The sequence below is a fragment of the Sinohyriopsis cumingii genome, chromosome 6 (assembly GCF_028554795.1).
Source record: "Sinohyriopsis cumingii isolate HCF-2022 chromosome 6, ASM2855479v2, whole genome shotgun sequence".
Taxonomy (NCBI): domain Eukaryota; kingdom Metazoa; phylum Mollusca; class Bivalvia; order Unionida; family Unionidae; genus Sinohyriopsis; species Sinohyriopsis cumingii.
The window spans coordinates 118,436,289-118,456,522 of record NC_142966.1 but is presented as its reverse complement, the minus strand read 5'-3'; the positions used below and the strand labels follow the sequence as shown (position 1 = coordinate 118,456,522).

Genomic DNA, 20,234 nt, shown 5'->3' with positions numbered 1-20,234 from the left:
GTAGAATGTTTAACCGATGCTGCATCAGCGAGTTTACCAATTGCTGCTTTGCCTCTCCAGTATCCTCTCGGTGAATAATAAATTGATTCCATTATTAATTACCAGCCCCAATCGCTAATTTACCTTTCATCGAGGATCTTACTAACCAATTAGCTAATGATTCTCTAATATTTTTATTTTTTATAGAATTTAATGAATGAATTAATTTTACATCTGCAATATGCCTATCTTGTAGATTTTGACTTTTATAAGCTACATCATGAACATGACAAGCTCGATCAATAGCATTTATTGGTTCCTCGCCTGGTTTTGGTTGATCTTGATTATCGAGCCTGATATCAAGTCTGGTACCAGGACCGCAATAATTATATCCTGGTAGATGTTTTTCCCCGCTGTATTTAGCCCATGGAGCACCTGGAAACTTTGACATCAAATTAGCAATATCACCACCGCGCTTATTAGGTAAAAACGAAAATTTCTTTCTACCGCATACAGAACATTTTCCACCGTACGCTATTTTTTTGTTTTTTGTTATAACCGTAGCTAAATCAACAGTTGGAGTTTTAACTCTACAACGTAAACAATATAAATTCATGTTATAACATATATGGATATAATTGATTTCTCAGCAACTCGGCAACGAGAGCCAGTTAAGCATCATCCTGCGCTACCGAACTCCATCAGAATGATTATCATAGGACCATCTGGATCGGGTAAGACGCAATTATTACTTAATCTGATAATGAGATGGTTGAAATGGGATAAGTTGTATTTAGTAGCACCATCCGTTGATGATCAACGATGTTATGATGTACTTAAAGATTTCAATGAAAACGCGCGATTACTGGATGAAGATAATGATATTATAGAGTTTATAACCGATATTGATGAAGCACCATCCGTAGATTCCATAGACGGATTTATTAATAATTTAGTTGTATACGACGATGTGATGCTAGATAAACAATCAAATCCAGCCAGAATATTTTCCCGAGGGAGACATAAAAATACAGACGTGATCTATGTTACTCAACGATATACACAAATTCCGAAGGTGATCAGAGACAACTGCAACATTTTAGTTGTGTTTAATGGCGTAGACACACACACGTTGCGAAATATTCATCAAACCTGGTGTGGTGGTGACATGGATATAATTAAATTCAAAAATTTCTTCTCACGAGCGCAAGCTACCCCGCATGGATTTATAACAATAAATTTACATGATCCAAGAACAAGATATCGTGTGGGTATTGATAAAATATTTGGGTAACAGGGGGAGCAGCAGAGAGGGTACCTACCAACGTTGGTCGTCAAAAAAATAAACAAGAAATAAATAAACACGTAGAGTACTTTATTTTTTCAGATACTATTTCGAACTGAGGTTTTATTAGTACAATCGGTCATTGCAAAAATAAACATCTCAAGGAAAGTTCATTTGTAAAATCTGGACCTTTCTACGAGATGATTTATTTGTTTGTTTTATTTGTTTTGTCGGAATTCTATGGTCTGTTCACCCTCTCTGCTGCTCATGTAATCACCATGACAATCACATACCAGAGTGGAAACGACGTTGATCTCGACAATAAGAGTGTCACGTATTATCTGTGTATACGAGTCAACGAATGTTACGTGGTTATATAAGCCTATCAAGATCACTGGGGAATTTTTGTCAAAGCTGTTTACAAAGACCCCTTCAACAGTTACCGGAATTTCATATATGGTGGCCCCGGTCGCTTTTGACGCCACGAAACGTGTTACAAATAGTGCTGCATGAACTGCAGTTGGCTCCAAAATAGCAAACACGATCAAATGTGAGCCAGCTGAGGTTGTTATGCCAGAGTATATTAAAGGGTCCATAAAAGCGATAGCGCTGACAAAGAAAGCTGAGAACACAATGACCAGAAACAATATTGTCACGACTTGGCGAAAGATTAAACAGCGAGCTAGAATCAAGTCAGCGCCGCCTGTAGATCCAAAGTTGTTATTGTCAAATATTGTATCTTGGCACTGCAATTAAAGGTATTTATTAGCGCAAAACAAATGTGTCATTAGGATATATAACGTTTAGCAAGTTGACCGAGGACCATTTAAGTTTTTTTTTGGACGATACACCAATGGACCACTGAGTATAATTCCAATACATTGCGCCGCTGCAAGAAGTTCCAAATAGACACGTTTTCCATTATGTAGCCGTAACGAAATTATTTTTCCAATGCCTGCGACACCTGTTGTTACTGATAAAGTCCCGACAGCAAATACAACAGGTGAACCAATGAGGGTCATGGTACTCACCATTCCAGCAAAACCAAGGATAAGTGAACTTCAGGTTGAAATAATTGATTTTTAGACCACTTATTATGCACCAGAAGCATCGATTTAGGTTTTAATATATTCTACCGATCCACCAGACTCTCTGATTCCCAAGTTCTCAATGGTTTTAGGCAGGTGTTTTAAAAAGGCGCTTTAAGGCTTTAAAATAATAACCTCGATGTCAACGTCCGACGTTTGCAGACTTGGTATCTTCTTCAAAAATCATAATCCCGGCAGGGTTGACGAAAACAACAGCCCGGCAATTAAACTCCGATCACCAAGTAGTCTCAGCACAAATGCTGTGCAGTACTTGATGGCTATCAAAGATAAAATTACTAGCATCAGGGGAGGGTTTGAAGTGGTGCTGGTCGAAATGATAAACCAATAGCGACTCTCTCTACACCCAGATACAGAACAGTGGCTCTAGAAACCCAAAATAGATAACTGATGTACAGAAATTAAAAAAATCAATTAAATATTTGTCAGCGTAAATTGATCTGCCCGCTAGCTGCAACAATGTATTGATTAGACAGGGGCACCTCACAGTAACTTCGGTTGGTGGATACACATGCGGATTACATTCGTGTACAAAACTCCTCAGTATGGAAAATCCTGGCAATTAATAGGAGTTTAGGGATTTGAAGTCACGATTTGACGATGGTCAGAAATTTTTATAATAACATTACTTTATTTCCCCATTACTTCTGTATCTTGAATTCGACGTATTAAATATTCTACACACACACACTTTATATTGATTCTAAAGTTTTTAAAACACGCTAGATGGGAGCTGGTATGCGGAGAACTCTCCCCATGGAGAACTCGCCTTGGGAGAACTCGCCCCAACGTATCTGGAAAAGTCGCCCCAGAGTGGTTGGAGAAGTCGCCCCAATTGGTTGGAGAAGTTCCCCCAAAACTTGTCATCTAGATAACCTTTTTATAACAGAATTAAATCATTATTTTACGTGATTCAGATTTAGATTTGTATATATACGCGATCGCAAAAGAGATATTAACTAGTAATCATAAAAAGCACTATCATAGTAATCTTTCTAAGGACAAAATTAAGTATTTATATAATCTAATGAATGACGACAGTATAGTGATTAGAAAGGATGATGAGTCAAACACTATTATTATTACGAATCAAGATGATTATATTAAAGAAGTTGAACGTAAATTAAATGATGAAAAATACTACAAACATATTATCGAAGACCCGTCGGTAGAAATTAAATAAAAACAATTTAACATGCATTAATGAGATCGCTAAAAATAATAATTCTGTATATGAAGAATTTGATACTTTCCTTATACATACACCTCAGTTCTACATATTACCCAAAACTCATACAAATCCTGACCATAATTTACCTTTAAATTTTCCAGGATGACCCATTATATCAGGTTGTAATTCATATACTGAAAACATATCCAAATTTATTGATATTTTTTTACAACCTTTAATGAAATTACTTCCTTCATACATTAAAGATTCAACTACTTTCATTAAAAAGTTGAAGTCTATTCCACAGCTATCTGATAATTTCAATCCTGGTATCATTAGATGTAACATCACTATATACCAACATTCCGCATGCAGATGGTATTGAAGCGTGTAAATATTTTCTTGATAACAATCCTAATAATAGCACACTATCTAGTGAAGATATTTATAAAATAATAAAACTTAAGTTGGAAAATAATTATTTTCAATTTATTAATACGAATTACATACAAATAATGGGTACGTCAATGGGTATTAAAATGGCACCTTCATACTCTTCCCTTTCATGGGTAAATTAGAAAAGGTATTTCTTCAAAACGAAAAGTTTAATCCGTCTTTTTGCTTCAGACTTTTAGATGACATATTTATGATCTGGAAGCATTCAACTGAAGAACTGAAAAAAAATTATTGATCGCCTAAATCATTTTCACCCGACGATTACATTTACTTATACTGCATCCAGTACGCATGTTTCATTTTTAGATGTAAATGTAATAACAAATATTGATAACACTATCTCTACAAATATTCATATCAAGGAAACTAATATCCAGCAATATTTGGAATATTCTTCATATCATCCCATGTCATGTAAAAACTGTATACCATATAGCCAGTCCAAAAGATACCGACGCATTATTTCAGATGAATGTCAATTATAAAATTCTTTGAATAAATTACAAACATATTTACAAACATATTCAAAACAGCTCTTCGCTGTCACAACATTTATGATCCAGGCCCCAAATCACAATGTATCAAAGGTTACATTGTTTCACCAGGTCTCAGCAGGGTGTAATACCCAGTCCACTTGTTTTACCAGATGTGAGCAAGGTGTATTACACAAAAAAGTTGTCTTAACAGGTGTCAGAAGGGTGTAATGCTCAGTCCTTTTGTTTTACCAGGTGTCTTTAGGGTGTAATACCCAGCCCACTTATTTTACTAGGGGTTAGCAGGGTGTAAAACTGTCATAATGGACTGATCTTGACAAAGATCTAATTTTCTTGTGTGTAAAATGATGTTCCTTGAAGGCCAGTGACTGAAAAGAGGCAGTTTGTACTATTACAGCCTGACATAGTCCTGTATGTCTTTGCATGAATTCAAAGCTATTCTGTTTATATTACTTTACTTTTGTCTTTTGTTTGGCATGAATATGATGTCAGATGTTTATAAATATAACAATGAAATAAAAAAAGACATGCACAGAATTAAAATGCTAACCAAGAGAATGTTTAATCAGTCAGACATGTTATTGTATCATTGGTCTGATTTAAATAACTATCTAATGGATTTTCGTTATAGGTGTTCAGGATGTTATTTGTAGTGTATTTCATTGCACTACAGTGAAAAGCTATACTGAGCATGATTTTTGTGCGTTTCATTGGGTGTGTAATTTGGGTGTGTAATTTGTGTGTGTAATTTGTGCTTTTCATTGTGTGTTTCATTGTGTGTGTAATTTGTGTGTTCAATTTGTGTGTTTCTTTGTTTGTGTAATTTGTGTGTTTCTTTGTGTGTGTAATTTGGATTTTTAACATAGCTCTAACAATTCTTCAGTCATATCAGTCAGGAATACAGTCCCATTAAACTGTGAACATTTTGAACAGTAACCATCTGTTGTTTTGTTTGCTAAAAGCTTAGCATGAGTTGAAATAATGTGGGCAGAGATGAAATACTAAGCATCTGCAATAAGCATGTTGTATGGTGTATATGCATTTTGACCAGAATACATCAGTGTATGTAATGAGTACTCGTTTAAACAAATAAAAAAAAAATTGTTCTTTTTTTGTACAAGGTTGAATAGAAATGCACATGGTCAAAACAAAATGCCACAGATAAAAAGATCAGTGGAAAAGTCAAAAGGCTTAAAAAAATGCAGATTTGCTGACACATGAAACATTTTACCAAGTAGCATAGATAGACTGGTGTACAAGAATTTTCAAATATCATCAAAATGTTTGTATGATTTTTATATGATTGTGTTCTTCCTCTTTCATTTCCCATGCTAATAAAACACGTGTAAAGATGGGGTTGTTTAGTTCATGATGTTAACCAAACACATGACAGGTTTTTGATGTTAATCAAGTACATTTAGTGACATGCTTTTGTACACCATGCTAACCAAACACATGTAATAGCAGGCTTTTGTGCTCAACACATTGACAATAGAACACTTTGCAGACTCAACATTTTTACAATAGAAAAATTTGTAGACTCAACACTTTGACAATAGAACACTTTGCAGATAAATATTGTGTCCCAGAGTGACAGAGTGGTCTAAAGTGCTCACCATTATGGATCATTGCCATCTCACTTCTGTCTGCATGGGTTCGAGTCTCGGGCTTAGCCAATGTGGGTATGTGAGAAAGCTTGCCAGTAGCTTCTTGTGGGTTAGTGGTTCTTTCTGGGGTTTTCCCTTGCTCTTCCTCCACCATTTATCCTAGCTGCCATGTATAGCCCATCTTGTGCTGAAAAATGGCATTAAACCCTACAACAACAACAGCAGGTAAATATTTGCTGAAAAATGTGTATGCAATTTGCAAATGCAGTATGCAGCTTCTTGTTGCTTAGAATGTCATTTTATTTTCTCCAACTTCTTGACTGCATAATATTTCAAATTGACAATGAAGTGGCTTGTACACAGCAGGTCATGCAGTGTAATTTTTATCTAATTCTTTTTTATTTTTGCAATAATAAAATTTTGTCTTGCCTGTAATGGATGTCGCTAGAGGCTAATCAAAGTTGTGCAGTTCTTGGATGTTTTTGTGATATTTATTTCCAATTAATTAACAGCGTTTTGTCTCCTTTTTGCATCTATTACAGAATTCAGAAGAGGAATCAGCAATGGCTGAGAAACTGCAAGCTGAATGGTCAAGGGTTAATGCAACTTAAGACAAACTTTTATGTATGCAGACAATACTGAGAAATATGAGTTCTTGTGAGAAATGGAAACCATAACAGAAATTCAGAATTTTGGGTTATTAAAGAAAGCACCAATTTTATGTTTTCTACAATTTTTAATTAAAAAAATACATCCATAAAGATTCTATAATTTTGAAGTACACATTTGATTTTTAAATACATAGCAGCAATTAAAAACAAAATTTAATTGAATCATTCAGACCGAAATCTATTATTTTGATTTAAAAAATAAGAAACAAATGTACACAGAGAATAACCTTTGAGCTGATATTTTTGTTTTGGATTTTAAATCTGCAAGGGACTCACCAAGATTAGACATGATGTACCCATTTATTTCTGTGATAGTATGTATACATTATATTGATTGGTGACATTATAACTTCAATTTTAACATACAGACTAGAGGCAGTTAATTTGGCAAGTGAACATATTAAAGGTTTACTCAAGCCTTTTAGTTCATCCAGACATACACTTTTTGAAGGCTTTTATCTCAGAAAATTTGAACATCTATCTTTAACAATCTGGAGAATAAACATGCCATTATACCATACACTGTATTATTTTATTTGCCAAACAAAAAATGTAAATTGATCTTTCTTTCCAAACATAAAATCTACATAACTGATAATTCTAAGCACACATATCTGTTTAAATTCAAATAGAATAACAAATAAATGTACACAGAAAAAATAGTTTTAATTCGATATTTTTTTCATTACAGTATCTGCAGATTATTTTATTTCATAATGATATCATCATAGTTTTAAAATACAGGTAAACGCACAAAAGGATTTGCTCTAGCCTAAAAATTCATCATCCAGACATACATTTTTTCAAGGCTTTAATCTCAACAAATTTCAAAATCTATGTAACAAAATCGGGAGAATAAATGTGTAAACATGCCTTTCAACTATTCACTGTATTGCACATAACAATGTAAATTGATTTTTTTATTTAGAAGATAAATCTACATAACTCGTGGCCTTTGGTATCCATCTCTTTTCAACTGCATTGTTTAGTTAATAGGTCCATTAAGTAACCAAACTTTCTTCCTGGATAAAAAGATATGTTTACATGATGCATATTTGTTAACAAAGAAATATGTGTTGATTTTCATTGATACAATATACATAGAAGTCTGGCTAAATAATTGAAATGCTAATAATGAAATAGATTATATTTTCAAATTAAAAACATACTTGAAAGAAATGTTAGGAGCCCAACAATGCCTATAAAATGAGCAAATTTAACAAGACTGAAAACTGTAACAACCTATCTGTCTAGGAAGAGGTATTGAAATAGACAAAACTATACAGAGGTCATAGAGTTAATAATAATATAATAATAATATTATTATTAGTAATCAAAGAGGCAAAAGCAACAATACCAGTAAGAATAATATAACCAATCTCTTATTCAAATCACTGAGCTTATCTATAGAAACATCAATCCCCCCCCCAAGAATTGTAAATCAATATGGGAATTCCCCCTTACCCCAAACTCTACCATCCTCAACAAAGTAAATGTTCTTTTCATTCCACACAGCATAAGGTAGCAAGCCAGTTTAAGCTGTATTACATAAGATCACTAGTGATCCCATGATATAAAGTAATGAATACACACTGTACAAGTATATGGCATACCCCGAAATGCAGGGTTGACCATTTTGTTCAACGCATTCTTTTTCATGCATTTGATCATTAATTACAACATTTATTCAATGACTTTATGAGCCAATTTTCCTCAGTTTATTAGGTCACTCTACTGTAATAAATCTTAATGCTACCAATCACCCATTTTGTCATTTCCATGAATATTTAACTTCAGCATATTTTACCATTTGTTCTTATTCTTATGGTTTTGAGTCACTTAGTCATGATGATCAGAAACCAGTGTAGTTTTTGGTATCAAGAAAAAGGAACATGCATTCTTCATGTTCCAAACACTGTTGACTTTCAGAAAAAATGATGCTCCTTTCTGTGAAACTCCTCTTTTGAGGCATGGTTTACCACAACCATTAATGACTTTCATTTTGACAAAACATTCCATGCAGGCTTTTAAACTCCCTCCCTTAGATCAACCATCTTTGTACATTCTATATGTAGGTCACAGCCTGAAAGAAAAAAGTACACATCATGTACATTGACCCTTAATGTTCACATACATGTATTTGATGAGCGACTGTGGAAAATATCTGCTTGTGTGTGATGCGATTGTCTTTTTTTGTGTGGTGCCCCCAGAAGCTAGCATTAATATCAATTTTGTTCTGAAAGAGAGAAGAGATATAACTAATAAATACTGGTTTAGTTGGTGTCTCTACTTCCATGGGAGCTAGTTTCCTTACCTAGTTATATACTACTTTTGAGCGAAAATATCCACACATGAAAAATCAACAGTTTATTAATACATATATTTTGAGTTTAGTATTTCATGTAATATGTATGATACACTTGATACATGTCATTTTATGATACAATTGGTACATGGCATTGTATGATACATTTGTTACATGACATTAGTACAGATTATTGTATGATAGATTGTCTACATGGCACTGTATGATACATTTCTTACATGACATTAGTACAGATTATTGTATGATGGATTGGCTACATGGCACTGTGTGATACATTTATTACATGACATTAGTACAGATTATTGTATGATACACTGGGTATATGGCATTCTATGATACATTTGTTACATGACATTAGTACAGATTATTGTATGATACACTGGGTACATGGCATTGTATGATAAACTGGCTACATGGCATTTTTATTTTATGATACATTGTGTTCATGGCATTTTATGATACATATGGTACATGGCATTGTATGATACATTTGGTACATTATATTGGTACATAGCAAATAATTTAAGTACATTAGGATGAAAGCTGGCAATGTCATGTAAAATTCTGAAGACAAGACAAAAAAATATGCATACATTATGAAAATCTTCGTTATCTTCATCTAGAAGGGCCATGGCAACTGCACTGTCCAGTGTTGTAAAAATATGGTCACTGTACTTTTGTAGGAATTTGGTTGTGTCAAGAACTGACCATACATCATCTAGAAAACATAAATAAATTACAAATAGTGAAATATTGTTAATTATTATTATATTATTTTATACTTAAATAGCAGTACAAAATCCTTAGAAAATATTGAGTTTGTATGCTTTCTTAAAAGTTTAAATTTGAATTTAATTTTTGTATTTTAATAACAGTAATTCATCATAAGCTTTTGTTAATTATTTCATACTGAAATGAATGAATATTAATCCTTATTTTCAGCTTGCTCTTAAAAATGAAAATTCCAAAAGTTTTGACGGGAGAAAGAATGTCATCCACACTGTGGGTTGCCTCCCCTTGACAGGATATGCCACTGCTTGGGTACTGACAGTTTGGTGGTAAAGTGCCACATTGAGAAACCTGTATTCTTTTGAAACTTTGAGATAATTAATTTACATTTATGTTTGGGTGGTTTGGGTTTTTGTGGACATATTTATGCATGGCAAAGTGGCAAACATACTCCAAGGATGCCTTACTTTCAGAGATGTACATGTAGTACAAGGCCAATGATGTCATATGGTGACACATGAGTAAACATCACAATCTAGCAATTGATGTCACAATGCAACACATCTGAGAAACCATGTTTAGTCTGGTTCCTTTGCTCTTGGTTTTAATCAATCTGAATAAATACAAAGGTAACCATATTAAGAACCAGTTAAGCTTCTCTTGAACCAATCTGCTGAGACAATGAACACAAACGTAGATGATCATAGGATGAAATCATTATTATGAAAGCAATATATTTTGAAAGAGACAGAACTGTGAGAGCATTGAAAAGAATTTTCAATATCAGTTATTAAAGTACAAAAGAAAGTTTCCTCAAATAGACTGATGGTATAGAAACTATCAAAGGTAACACAAACTGACAGATATTATCATAAACAAGAAAAGCCTGTCCAAAAATGACATTAATTTGGGATTACCTATTTGTCCATTATATTCAGGTGGCTAGATTAATATGTTCTTTTATCTAGTATTAGGACAGAAGACTGTGGTTTGCAGTGAAAGACATGAAAAAGGTTTATTTAGACAAATATCACTGAACCAATTAAATTATCAATTTTTTCAGAACAAGTAAAGCTTAGAATGGACAGTGTAATTGTACCATGAAATGACTTTCCAACAAGATAAATATTATGAAGAAAACAGTTCAAACTTCCAGTAAAGGTAATAAGAAGTGATGAAGGAGACAATAAACACCAGTAAAAATAGTATTAATCAACATCTTATTATATGTACCTGCAACACAGGCAAGGAACACCTTGATGTCAATCGTAGAATACTCATCAAATACCTGGAAAAATAAAACAAAAGACTGAATTACTGTAAAAAAATATATAAATAATTTACTTACTTGCAAGTACTTACATAATTAAACTTACCGAAAAATTGATCATACATATGACATGTGTATACTTTAGATCATTTGGTTTATGCTGCAAAAGCTTTGTTAGGAGCTGAAAATCCCATAGTTTCTTACAGCCTTAATGCTATCCACCTTTGTTAATGCATGCTAGAACCAGAGTTTTATGAAGGGACTGATGCTTTCAATGGCCGACAATAATTTCCAAGAATTCAAGATTATACCATTTCTTGTTTTCAATTGCTGAGTGCTGAAATCATCTCCAATATTTCTGAGGGATAAGATTCTCAAATTAACCACTATGCAGCTTATGCTGCATGTAAGATTGGCACCGTTTTCTTATAAAACAAAATGACACTATTAAAAGACATTTGGTGAAAACTCCATGTTGTTCAAGAGAATTAGTGTATTGATTGTCAATATGTTCACTGTGGTAGCCATATTTGAGGTCAGATCAGCACCATTTTCATTCAGAACCAATTCAATATTATCCTTAGTCTTCTGGTGGAAACCCCATGTCAATATGACTTTCCATTAAGGAGGAATGTCAGTATCAAGATTTTCAAGATGGTTGCCATGGCAACCATACTGAATGTCAGACAGGCTCCATTTTCATTTAGTGTCAACAAGATATCATAAAAATTCCTTTAATGAAAGCCCTATGTTGATATCTGAGAGGAATAGTGATAAAACCTTCAAGATGGCCACTGTGGCAGCCTCGTTGTCTATCAGATTCACATCATTTTTATTTAAGACTAGCTAGACACCATAAGGGGTCTTATGGTGAAACCTCAAGCTGATCTGATCTTCCATTCAAGAAGAGTAACAACAACATGATTTTGACTACTACGGTAGCCATATTTGATATCTGTTGACACCATTTTTATTTTGGATGTTAAAGCACAAATAAATAATCTTTCCAGCAACAAGATTATATAATCCTCTACTTGACCTCAGATCACAATTAGCATTTTCTATAAAAGAAAACTAATACTTATAGGAAAATAACCTTACAGAAACTTCTTAATTTCACAAATTAAAATGTTATTTATTTATTAGAAAGTCTTTTACTAAAGTTTTAATATATATCCTGGACTATACCAGGTATACCAGGTAATTTGTAGGGGAATTACAATAGCTGAGACCCAGAACCAAATGAACATGTTTACTTTTATTAATAGTGATCCTGATATCAAACCCATACACAAAGAGAATATTTTAGTTATGCATTAGTTGTTTAAAGAATAAAAATTTACAAAATCAAGAATTCAGATCAAATAGAAAATAAACTTGATTTTGGACTAGGTTAAGTCCAAAATAAAATCTTACATTTCAATAGCACATAATAAAAAATAATTTTTTTTTAATAAAAATGCTAGCTAACAAACAGTGCAAATCAAATATACATAACAATTGTCATAAGTCAGTAAATCCCACAAAGGCTTCTTTGCTCACTCCCCCCCCCCCAGTGATTAATTGGCAGCTTAATGTTAGTATGATGCTTAATAAATAGTGGGTATGAAAAGTTATTTTACTTAGTTCAAAGTAAATTGTTGATACAAATCTCCAGTAACATGAGCATCAGAAGTGTCATGCAATAGTCAGTGGTAACAGTGTTGTACAGTACCAAAATTTGACTTACCTTTTGTTCCATTGCTTAAGAACATTATTATTATTATTATTATTATTATTACTATAGATTATTATTATTATTATTATAGATTATTATTATTATTATTATTATTATTATTATTATTATTATTATAGATTAAAGTGACCAGCCTTCAATGTCAACTTGCCAGAATAGCATACCACATAAAATAGGAAAGATCTATAAATATATAACAAGTCAGCATGCTACACTTTCTTGTTTGCATGTTCATTCATGATTTATTCAGGACTGAAAAGGTTCACTGTCTTATAGTAATATTTACAGGTTGTTAAAAGGTTGTCCTGCCTAGAGCACAAGACAATGAACACACACACACACACACACACACACACACACACACACACTTTTAAACATCTATGCCAAGAAATATGTATGCAAAGAAATATTGAAGCAAAATGGTTGGATGAAACATATTGTTTATCTGTTTTCCCAAAAAATATCTACTAATTAGCATCATTACAATGATTTTGACTAAGACTTTATACCTGTTTGAGAATCTTTGCTCCCACTGAGTCGATGAATGGAACAGCAGAAAAGTCAATGACAATGTGATGTACTGGACAGATATCAGCTCTGGTGGGTGTAGATTTTGTCATGTTCATGAGAGTGTTAATGGGAGCATCTTTTGCAAATTCAGTAGTGCTGCCCTCTGTATTTTCTTCAGCAGGAAAATTATCCTGTGGCAAAAATACCTATTAACTTTGATATAGTATGAATGCAGTCTTTAGAAAGGCTTAAACAAACAAATTTATTGTAAAATGTAAATGTAACAGGTACTAATTTTAATGTATTTTTAACATACATTTCCTGTCTATAATGATATACCAGTAGTTAGTGTTCTGTCTGCCTTATAAACCTTACAGATGTTCAGCTCTCACAAAATTTAAAATATCTTTATGAAAAATTCTTGATTTTTCCTAATTTGAACAGTTTTTCTTGCCAATCATTCCATTCCAGTGTATTATATACCTTTATCATGCATTTCACCTTTTTCATGATAAAATCAATGTTTTGCATTCTCCTTAATTCTTACAGAAGTTCAACTCTAACTAAATTCAAGGTCTGAGTTATTATAAAATATCCATCTTGTTTGTACAGTCATAACTACAGGTTGATACAGCTGAATGAGATTATCCATTGATAATGAACCTTCAACTTGGCAAATTTTAGTTTAATATAGTCAGCCAAAATCATTACAAATACAGATATTTATACAAATGACATATTTTGACACATTTGCAAAGTATATGGATTACTATATAATAGTGTATACAATATCAATTTGTTTGTTTCAATGCTTACTGACATAAAATAACCTTGAATGAATTAGTGCATCAATATAGGTTTTTGTTGCATAGAAATCTATTACAATTCTGACCTAACAGTATTCTTTACAGTAGCATCAAAATGAATATGCAAATATATGTTTGTGTGAGATACACACACATACTTCATGAATGGAATATTATATATTCATAATATCTGGTACCTTTCTTGTTAATTCATCCTTCACTGCCATCCTTCTTAGTTGTTTCCTAATTTTCTCTGGTTTCACTCCAGTTATTCTTTGCAGTTTTGTTGCAAACACAGCTGCATTGGCAAAATAGAGTGGAGAGTTGAAACCAACAATCTTGATGCCTGGTTTCTGTTTTGCCTTTTAATAATAATAATAATAATAATAATAATAATAATAATAACAATAATAATAATAATAATTAGGGGATAAGAGACAGAGTCATTTACTGGAGGCAAGGTTCAGTGAGACTATTTTAATAATATAAAAATTGTAAGAACAAGAAGAAATGAAGAATATAATAGAATAGGAGATGTAGTCATTTACTGAATGTAGATATAAGTTGTAGTTGGATAATAATAATAATAATATTTAAAAAATATCAATTTTGGTATAATTTTTTAAAAAATTCTATAATGTTTTCATCTCAATACCAATTTTTACTATACATAACAGACACATAACATCTCTTATCTCATGTTTCAAAACAGAAAAATCAACACAAAATATAAAAAAATTCATTTTCTAAATAAATTGCTTGCCTTCCAAGATCTAAAATAAGGATGTGATTTATAATTGAAATACTACATATCTTGATATATTTATTACCTTAAGATATTTAATACCATTACTATATTTATTACCATAATATATTTATTACCATAATTTATTTAATACCATAATATATTTATTACCATAATATATTTATTTGGGTCTCTGTAGACTTCTGTGTCACTTATCTTACTCATGGGAGAAATGACTGCCCTGCAAATAAAATCAGTAAATCAATAAAAAAAATCAGTAAAAGAAATAGATAATGCTTATTTTGTGCATTTTAATAGTAGCTTAATACACTATTAGCTATGTAATGCTGAAGATTTGGGAACTAAGTGCCTTTCCCAAGTATACAGGTAGCCTACCTGGGCTGACCAAGGTGGGTATAGAACCTGCTACCGGTACATTAACAATCTGATTCTCTACCACCTGAGCTACTATGGTTCCCTGACTGATTGACTGACAGATGAATGAACGAACGAACGACTGCAAATGACCGAACCCGACTGACCGACCCCGACTGACCGACCGACTGACTGACTGATGCATATCAGACTGTCCAAAATGTAGACATATTCGAACAAGGTGACAAAACTGAGTCCATTCCATTTGATGAGAATCAAAGAATGTTAGACACAGTAGACTTGATCTGCCATCACATCAGACAATAGCATATTAGAGTCTATTCTACTTGCTGTGGCATGTGAAGGATACACAAGTACAATAAATGCAGAAAAACACTTTAAAAGCATTGTTACACAGATATACAGTGATATGCCACTGGGAGTGTTTTATTGATATTCATTGTGGTTGGTTCCATTATCTCTTTTAAGGGAAGAAAAGTAAACAAGAAAAACGTGTACCATGCAATTTGATCTCACTTTTACAAAGTAGAGGAGAATTAACTTACTACCACCATCACACTGTGTGTGTGTGTGTGCTTGTGTGTGTGACAGCCTAACCATGCTTTGATCTTCCCAAGCCTTGGGCAACAGTTTGGCTTCTTAGTGCTTATTCCCTGGAGAGGAGAGCTAAGGGGAGCTATCTGTTATACAATCATGCACATTAGCTGTTCATTCCTGATAATTATTTGCTTTGGCTCCAGTTGTGTGCTCACTGGATCAAGAAAGGTCAAAAGGGGATGAATCTTGAAGAATATTACACCATTATCATAAATGTATGTCAATGTGACCATATTTCATGATTCACTGGTGTTGGTTAAAAGATATGTTTTCGAAATTTATTTCTCATTTACTGCATATTCTAAAAAAATAAAAAAAGACAACTGCATGAATCTCTACTGGTACCAACTGTTACAACATAATCATGTCAGTATGACCTACATTTCACATTGTGCTAGTTTAGGTTTAGACTTTGTATCTTATAGCCCACAGCATGTTTTTTTTCATCCTCTAACATAAACACTATTTTACCTGAAATCATAAAATATGGTGAGGGGATGCATTTTGATGAATTCTATACCTTTGTCACAAGATAGATTACTGTGGCTCATATTTTATGCTTCATTGAGTTTGGTTAAATTTTCTGTTTTAATTGTCCATGTGAGAATAATTAAACTATAATTGCAGACATCACTCTTGGTACCACAATCAAGCAACAAAAGAAGGTCACTGTCACTTGCATTTCACATGTTACTGGCTTAGGTTAAGGCTTTACATTTAGCTCACAACTTCTGAAGTTTTCTTCATGATGTGCACTTGCTAGAATGATGAAAGTTTATGAGGTATTTACTTTAAATAGTAGGTCATTATGACCCATATGTTATGCTTTACTGACTTGCATTTAACGTTTGTGTTTAATGCTTATTTCTAAGACACTGTTCACCTAATAAATCATTATAATATGCAGGTCTATTTGTACCAAACCCTTGCAACAAAAGATCATTGTGACTTATCCTTCTTAAACTTACATTGTTAAATTTTTGAACCTAGCTCATGACAATACAAGGCTGGCATACTATCCTGTCTAGAATCTTGAAATGTGGTGTTGATATCACGTCCTTACTTCAAAAAGAGGTCTGTGTAACCTATATTTCATCACAAGTAACCTGTTTAAGGTAATTTTTTGCTGCTGCTTCCAGTCATGAAACTTGTTGGATGTATCTATGTCAGTTTCAGTACTCTTACAGCGAAAGAAGGTCACTGTGACTTAGATTATTTACATTAGTAAAATAAGTATATGTATTTACCTTATGATCGCATATATATGTCTTAACTATATACATACATCCTAGCCTACACAGATGAACCTTTCTGAGAAGTATAGCAGGAAAAATATGTTAATTAAATCATCCTCTTTTCATAATAACGCCTATACATACTATATGGTGATAAGGTACTTTCAACTGGTGTAGTGGAGTGGACTGCATGCTTTTCATATTGATGCCTATACAAACTATATGGTGATAAGGTACCTTCAACTGGTGTAGAGGAGTGGACTGCATACTTTTCATATTGATGCCTATACAAACTATATGGTGATAAGGTACCTTCAACTGGTGTAGTGGAGTGGACTGCATGCTTTTCACATTAATGCCTATACATACTATATGGTAATAAGGTACCTTCAACTGGTGTAGTGGAGTGGACTGCATGCTTTTCATATTGATGCCTATACAAACTATATGGTGATAAGGTACCTTCAACTGGTGTAGAGGAGTGGACTGCATACTTTTCATATTGATGCCTATACATACTATATGGTAATAAGGTACCTTCAACTGGTGTAGTGGAGTGGACTGCATGCTTTTCATATTGATGCCTATACAAACTATATGGTGATAAGGTACCTTCAACTGGTGTAGTGGAGTGGACTGCATGCTTTTCATCACATCTTAGCCTAAGAATACGATGAGCAAGATAGACATCTTCTCATCAATGTTGGCATCATTGGCGTCACACCAGGTTAGGAAACTACTGATGGACGAACTCTACATGAATGCTAAATTTAGATCTACCTTATTTTCAGATGAGCAAAATGACTTAGCAGCTTGTTCTCTTTTGCTCTCTGTGTCTCTATCTCTCAACATCTGTCTTTCATGATCTTAAAGTAATCATTCATTAAATGTTGTCTTCATGCACTGTTTAAGGTCAAATATGTATTGAATGCACAGCACACAACGAAGAAACAGTGTAATGAATGCTTATATAGCTCTGCCTTGACCACTCTCATGGCTTAGTGGTTAGAGCATCCACTCGGATGTGGGAGGTTGTGGGTTGGAACCCTTGCAGAGTCATACCAAAGACATATAAAAGTGGCACTAACAGCTTCCTTGCTTGGCACTCAGCATTAAGAGATTAGTGTTAGGACTATCTGCCTGGTGTCAGGATAATGTGACTGGGTGGGACATCATGCTACATGTCTGTGGCATGATGCCCCAGTGCTAGACATCACAGTAAACTGCCACACTGCAGATATTATAGCAATATGACCCAAAAATTGTTAAAGCTATGTTAAAAATCCAAATAACACACACACACAGAGCTTTGCCTCGATGAAGTTTTCAGCATCCTCCAGTAGCCTATGTAAACAATAATTATAATGCCGAAAATAAATTTATACTAAAGAAACTTTTACAACAAAATGGTAACTTCTGTGAATGGGTGTAAAAAAGAAAAACAAGTAAAGAACATTGTTTTCTCTGATATCAAAACTGAGGTGAAGCAATGAGATAAATTTTGTTTTCCTATACTAAACAAAATTTTAATTCTTCTTAAAATCTGCTTTAGAAGTGCATATCATTGTCCTCCCTTCAGGGACTTTGTGTAACCTTGTAACACAGCCAGAATTAGAAGTATAGTTAATGCATGAATAATTACCTTGATTAACCACTACAGCTAAAGTCAAACATGAAAAGCATGAAGTCCAATGTACAATGCCAGATCTACCAATGCATCATAAGAAAACAAACTGATTCAATGCATTTTGTTCTTGAACATGAAATGCATGAACAAACATATTAAATAGTTAGAAGTAATGTAGTTTCCTACCTTTTGTTTCATTTTTGTGTTTCATCATGAATTTGGAAGTAACAGTTATTGCTAATCCTGTCAATTTATGCATTGGTATGGTTATATTTTGCTTTTAAGTCACTGTAACAAGGCATTCATGTTCCCTGAACATATTTCTGTATTATAAATGAGTAGTTATTATGTATTCAACCAATCTTTTGTGAAATTGATTTTGCAAAAAATTTATTATTGTAGAAAGAATTTGTTTCTGAATTCATGATAAGTTAAAAAAGCATATTTTATTCCTCAACACAAGAGTGTTATCTAGTTTACTGTGTCCTGGATTATTATCTGCATTTCCTGTACCCTGAATTAGTATCTGTTTCATGTACCCTGGATTAACATCTGTCTCCTGCACCCTTGATTAATTTATGTTTTCTGTACCCTGGATTAGTATATGTGTTTCCAATACTTTGGATTAGTATCTATGGTTCCTGTACCCTGAATTAGTATCTCTTTCATGTACCCTGGATTAGTATATGTGTTTCCAATACTTTGGATTAGTATCTATGGTTCCTGTACCCTGAATCAGTATCTCTTTCATGTACCCTGGATTAGTATATGTGTTTCCTGTACCCTGAATTAGTTTCCTGTACCCTTGATTAGTGTTTGTTTCCTGTACCCCATACTTTGTGGAAAAGACCCAGATTTAAAGAAAAAAGTAATATTTTAAATGTTGGAAGCTGGAAGGTGGAGATGGGTAGGTGGATGGTGTTACTTTACCTTTGAGTTCTTATCACAACTGTGAAAAAGGAGAAGCCCAAACCAATTATAAGGCCATAGTCGACATGGAGTATCACTGTGCAGCTGCAAGTCACAACCCAGATGAACTAAAAACAAAGTGTACCAGACTTTTTAGACTGATAATAAAGAAAGTAGAAGTATAAAACCATTTACAAATTTCTCATAGTATGAAATAAGTTTTTCATCAAATTAACACATTTAGACATTATTGTGAATTTTGTGTCTTGATTCATTATTGTAGCTAATTATAAATAAGTAAATTGCATCAATTATTTTGCAATCTTTGTATTTTGATTTGTCCCCAAATCAAGTTAATTGTAGTCTTTAAGATCAAATCTTGAACTTTGACTTTGACTGCATGGACAGGGTTATAATCTATATGCAGTGACATTTACGTAATTGTTGTAAAGAAATAAAGAGAGTGCATGCTTGATGCTATGATTACTATGTTAACAAGTTTTATGTGAATAACTGGAATGAAAGAAAAGAATTTAAGTCGTAAAAGTAAAGTCCATAGACTCCAAAGAGACAAAGCTAA

At 33.1% G+C, this 20,234-nt stretch overlaps 1 protein-coding gene across 2 annotated transcripts in view; it reads right to left on the bottom strand.

Annotated features, from left to right (window-relative positions):
- Window positions 1-6,639: 6,639 nt before the first annotated feature.
- LOC149797821 (prestin-like) overlaps window positions 6,640-20,234 on the bottom strand; it is a 38,687-nt gene continuing 25,092 nt past the window's right edge. The window contains exons 12-18 of one of the 2 annotated variants that reach the window (XM_089962828.1): window positions 19,676-19,782; window positions 15,062-15,131; window positions 14,343-14,507; window positions 13,339-13,530; window positions 11,058-11,112; window positions 9,689-9,813; window positions 6,640-8,852 (exon numbers count right to left, since the gene is read on the bottom strand). In XM_089962828.1, coding sequence (XP_089818954.1) covers window positions 8,835-8,852; window positions 9,689-9,813; window positions 11,058-11,112; window positions 13,339-13,530; window positions 14,343-14,507; window positions 15,062-15,131; window positions 19,676-19,782 — 732 coding nt within the window. In that variant the 3' untranslated portion in view covers window positions 6,640-8,834. Of the gene's footprint in view, window positions 8,853-9,360; window positions 9,814-11,057; window positions 11,113-13,338; window positions 13,531-14,342; window positions 14,508-15,061; window positions 15,132-19,675; window positions 19,783-20,234 lie in introns of those variants that run through there. The other variant, XM_089962827.1, reaches the window with a different exon arrangement.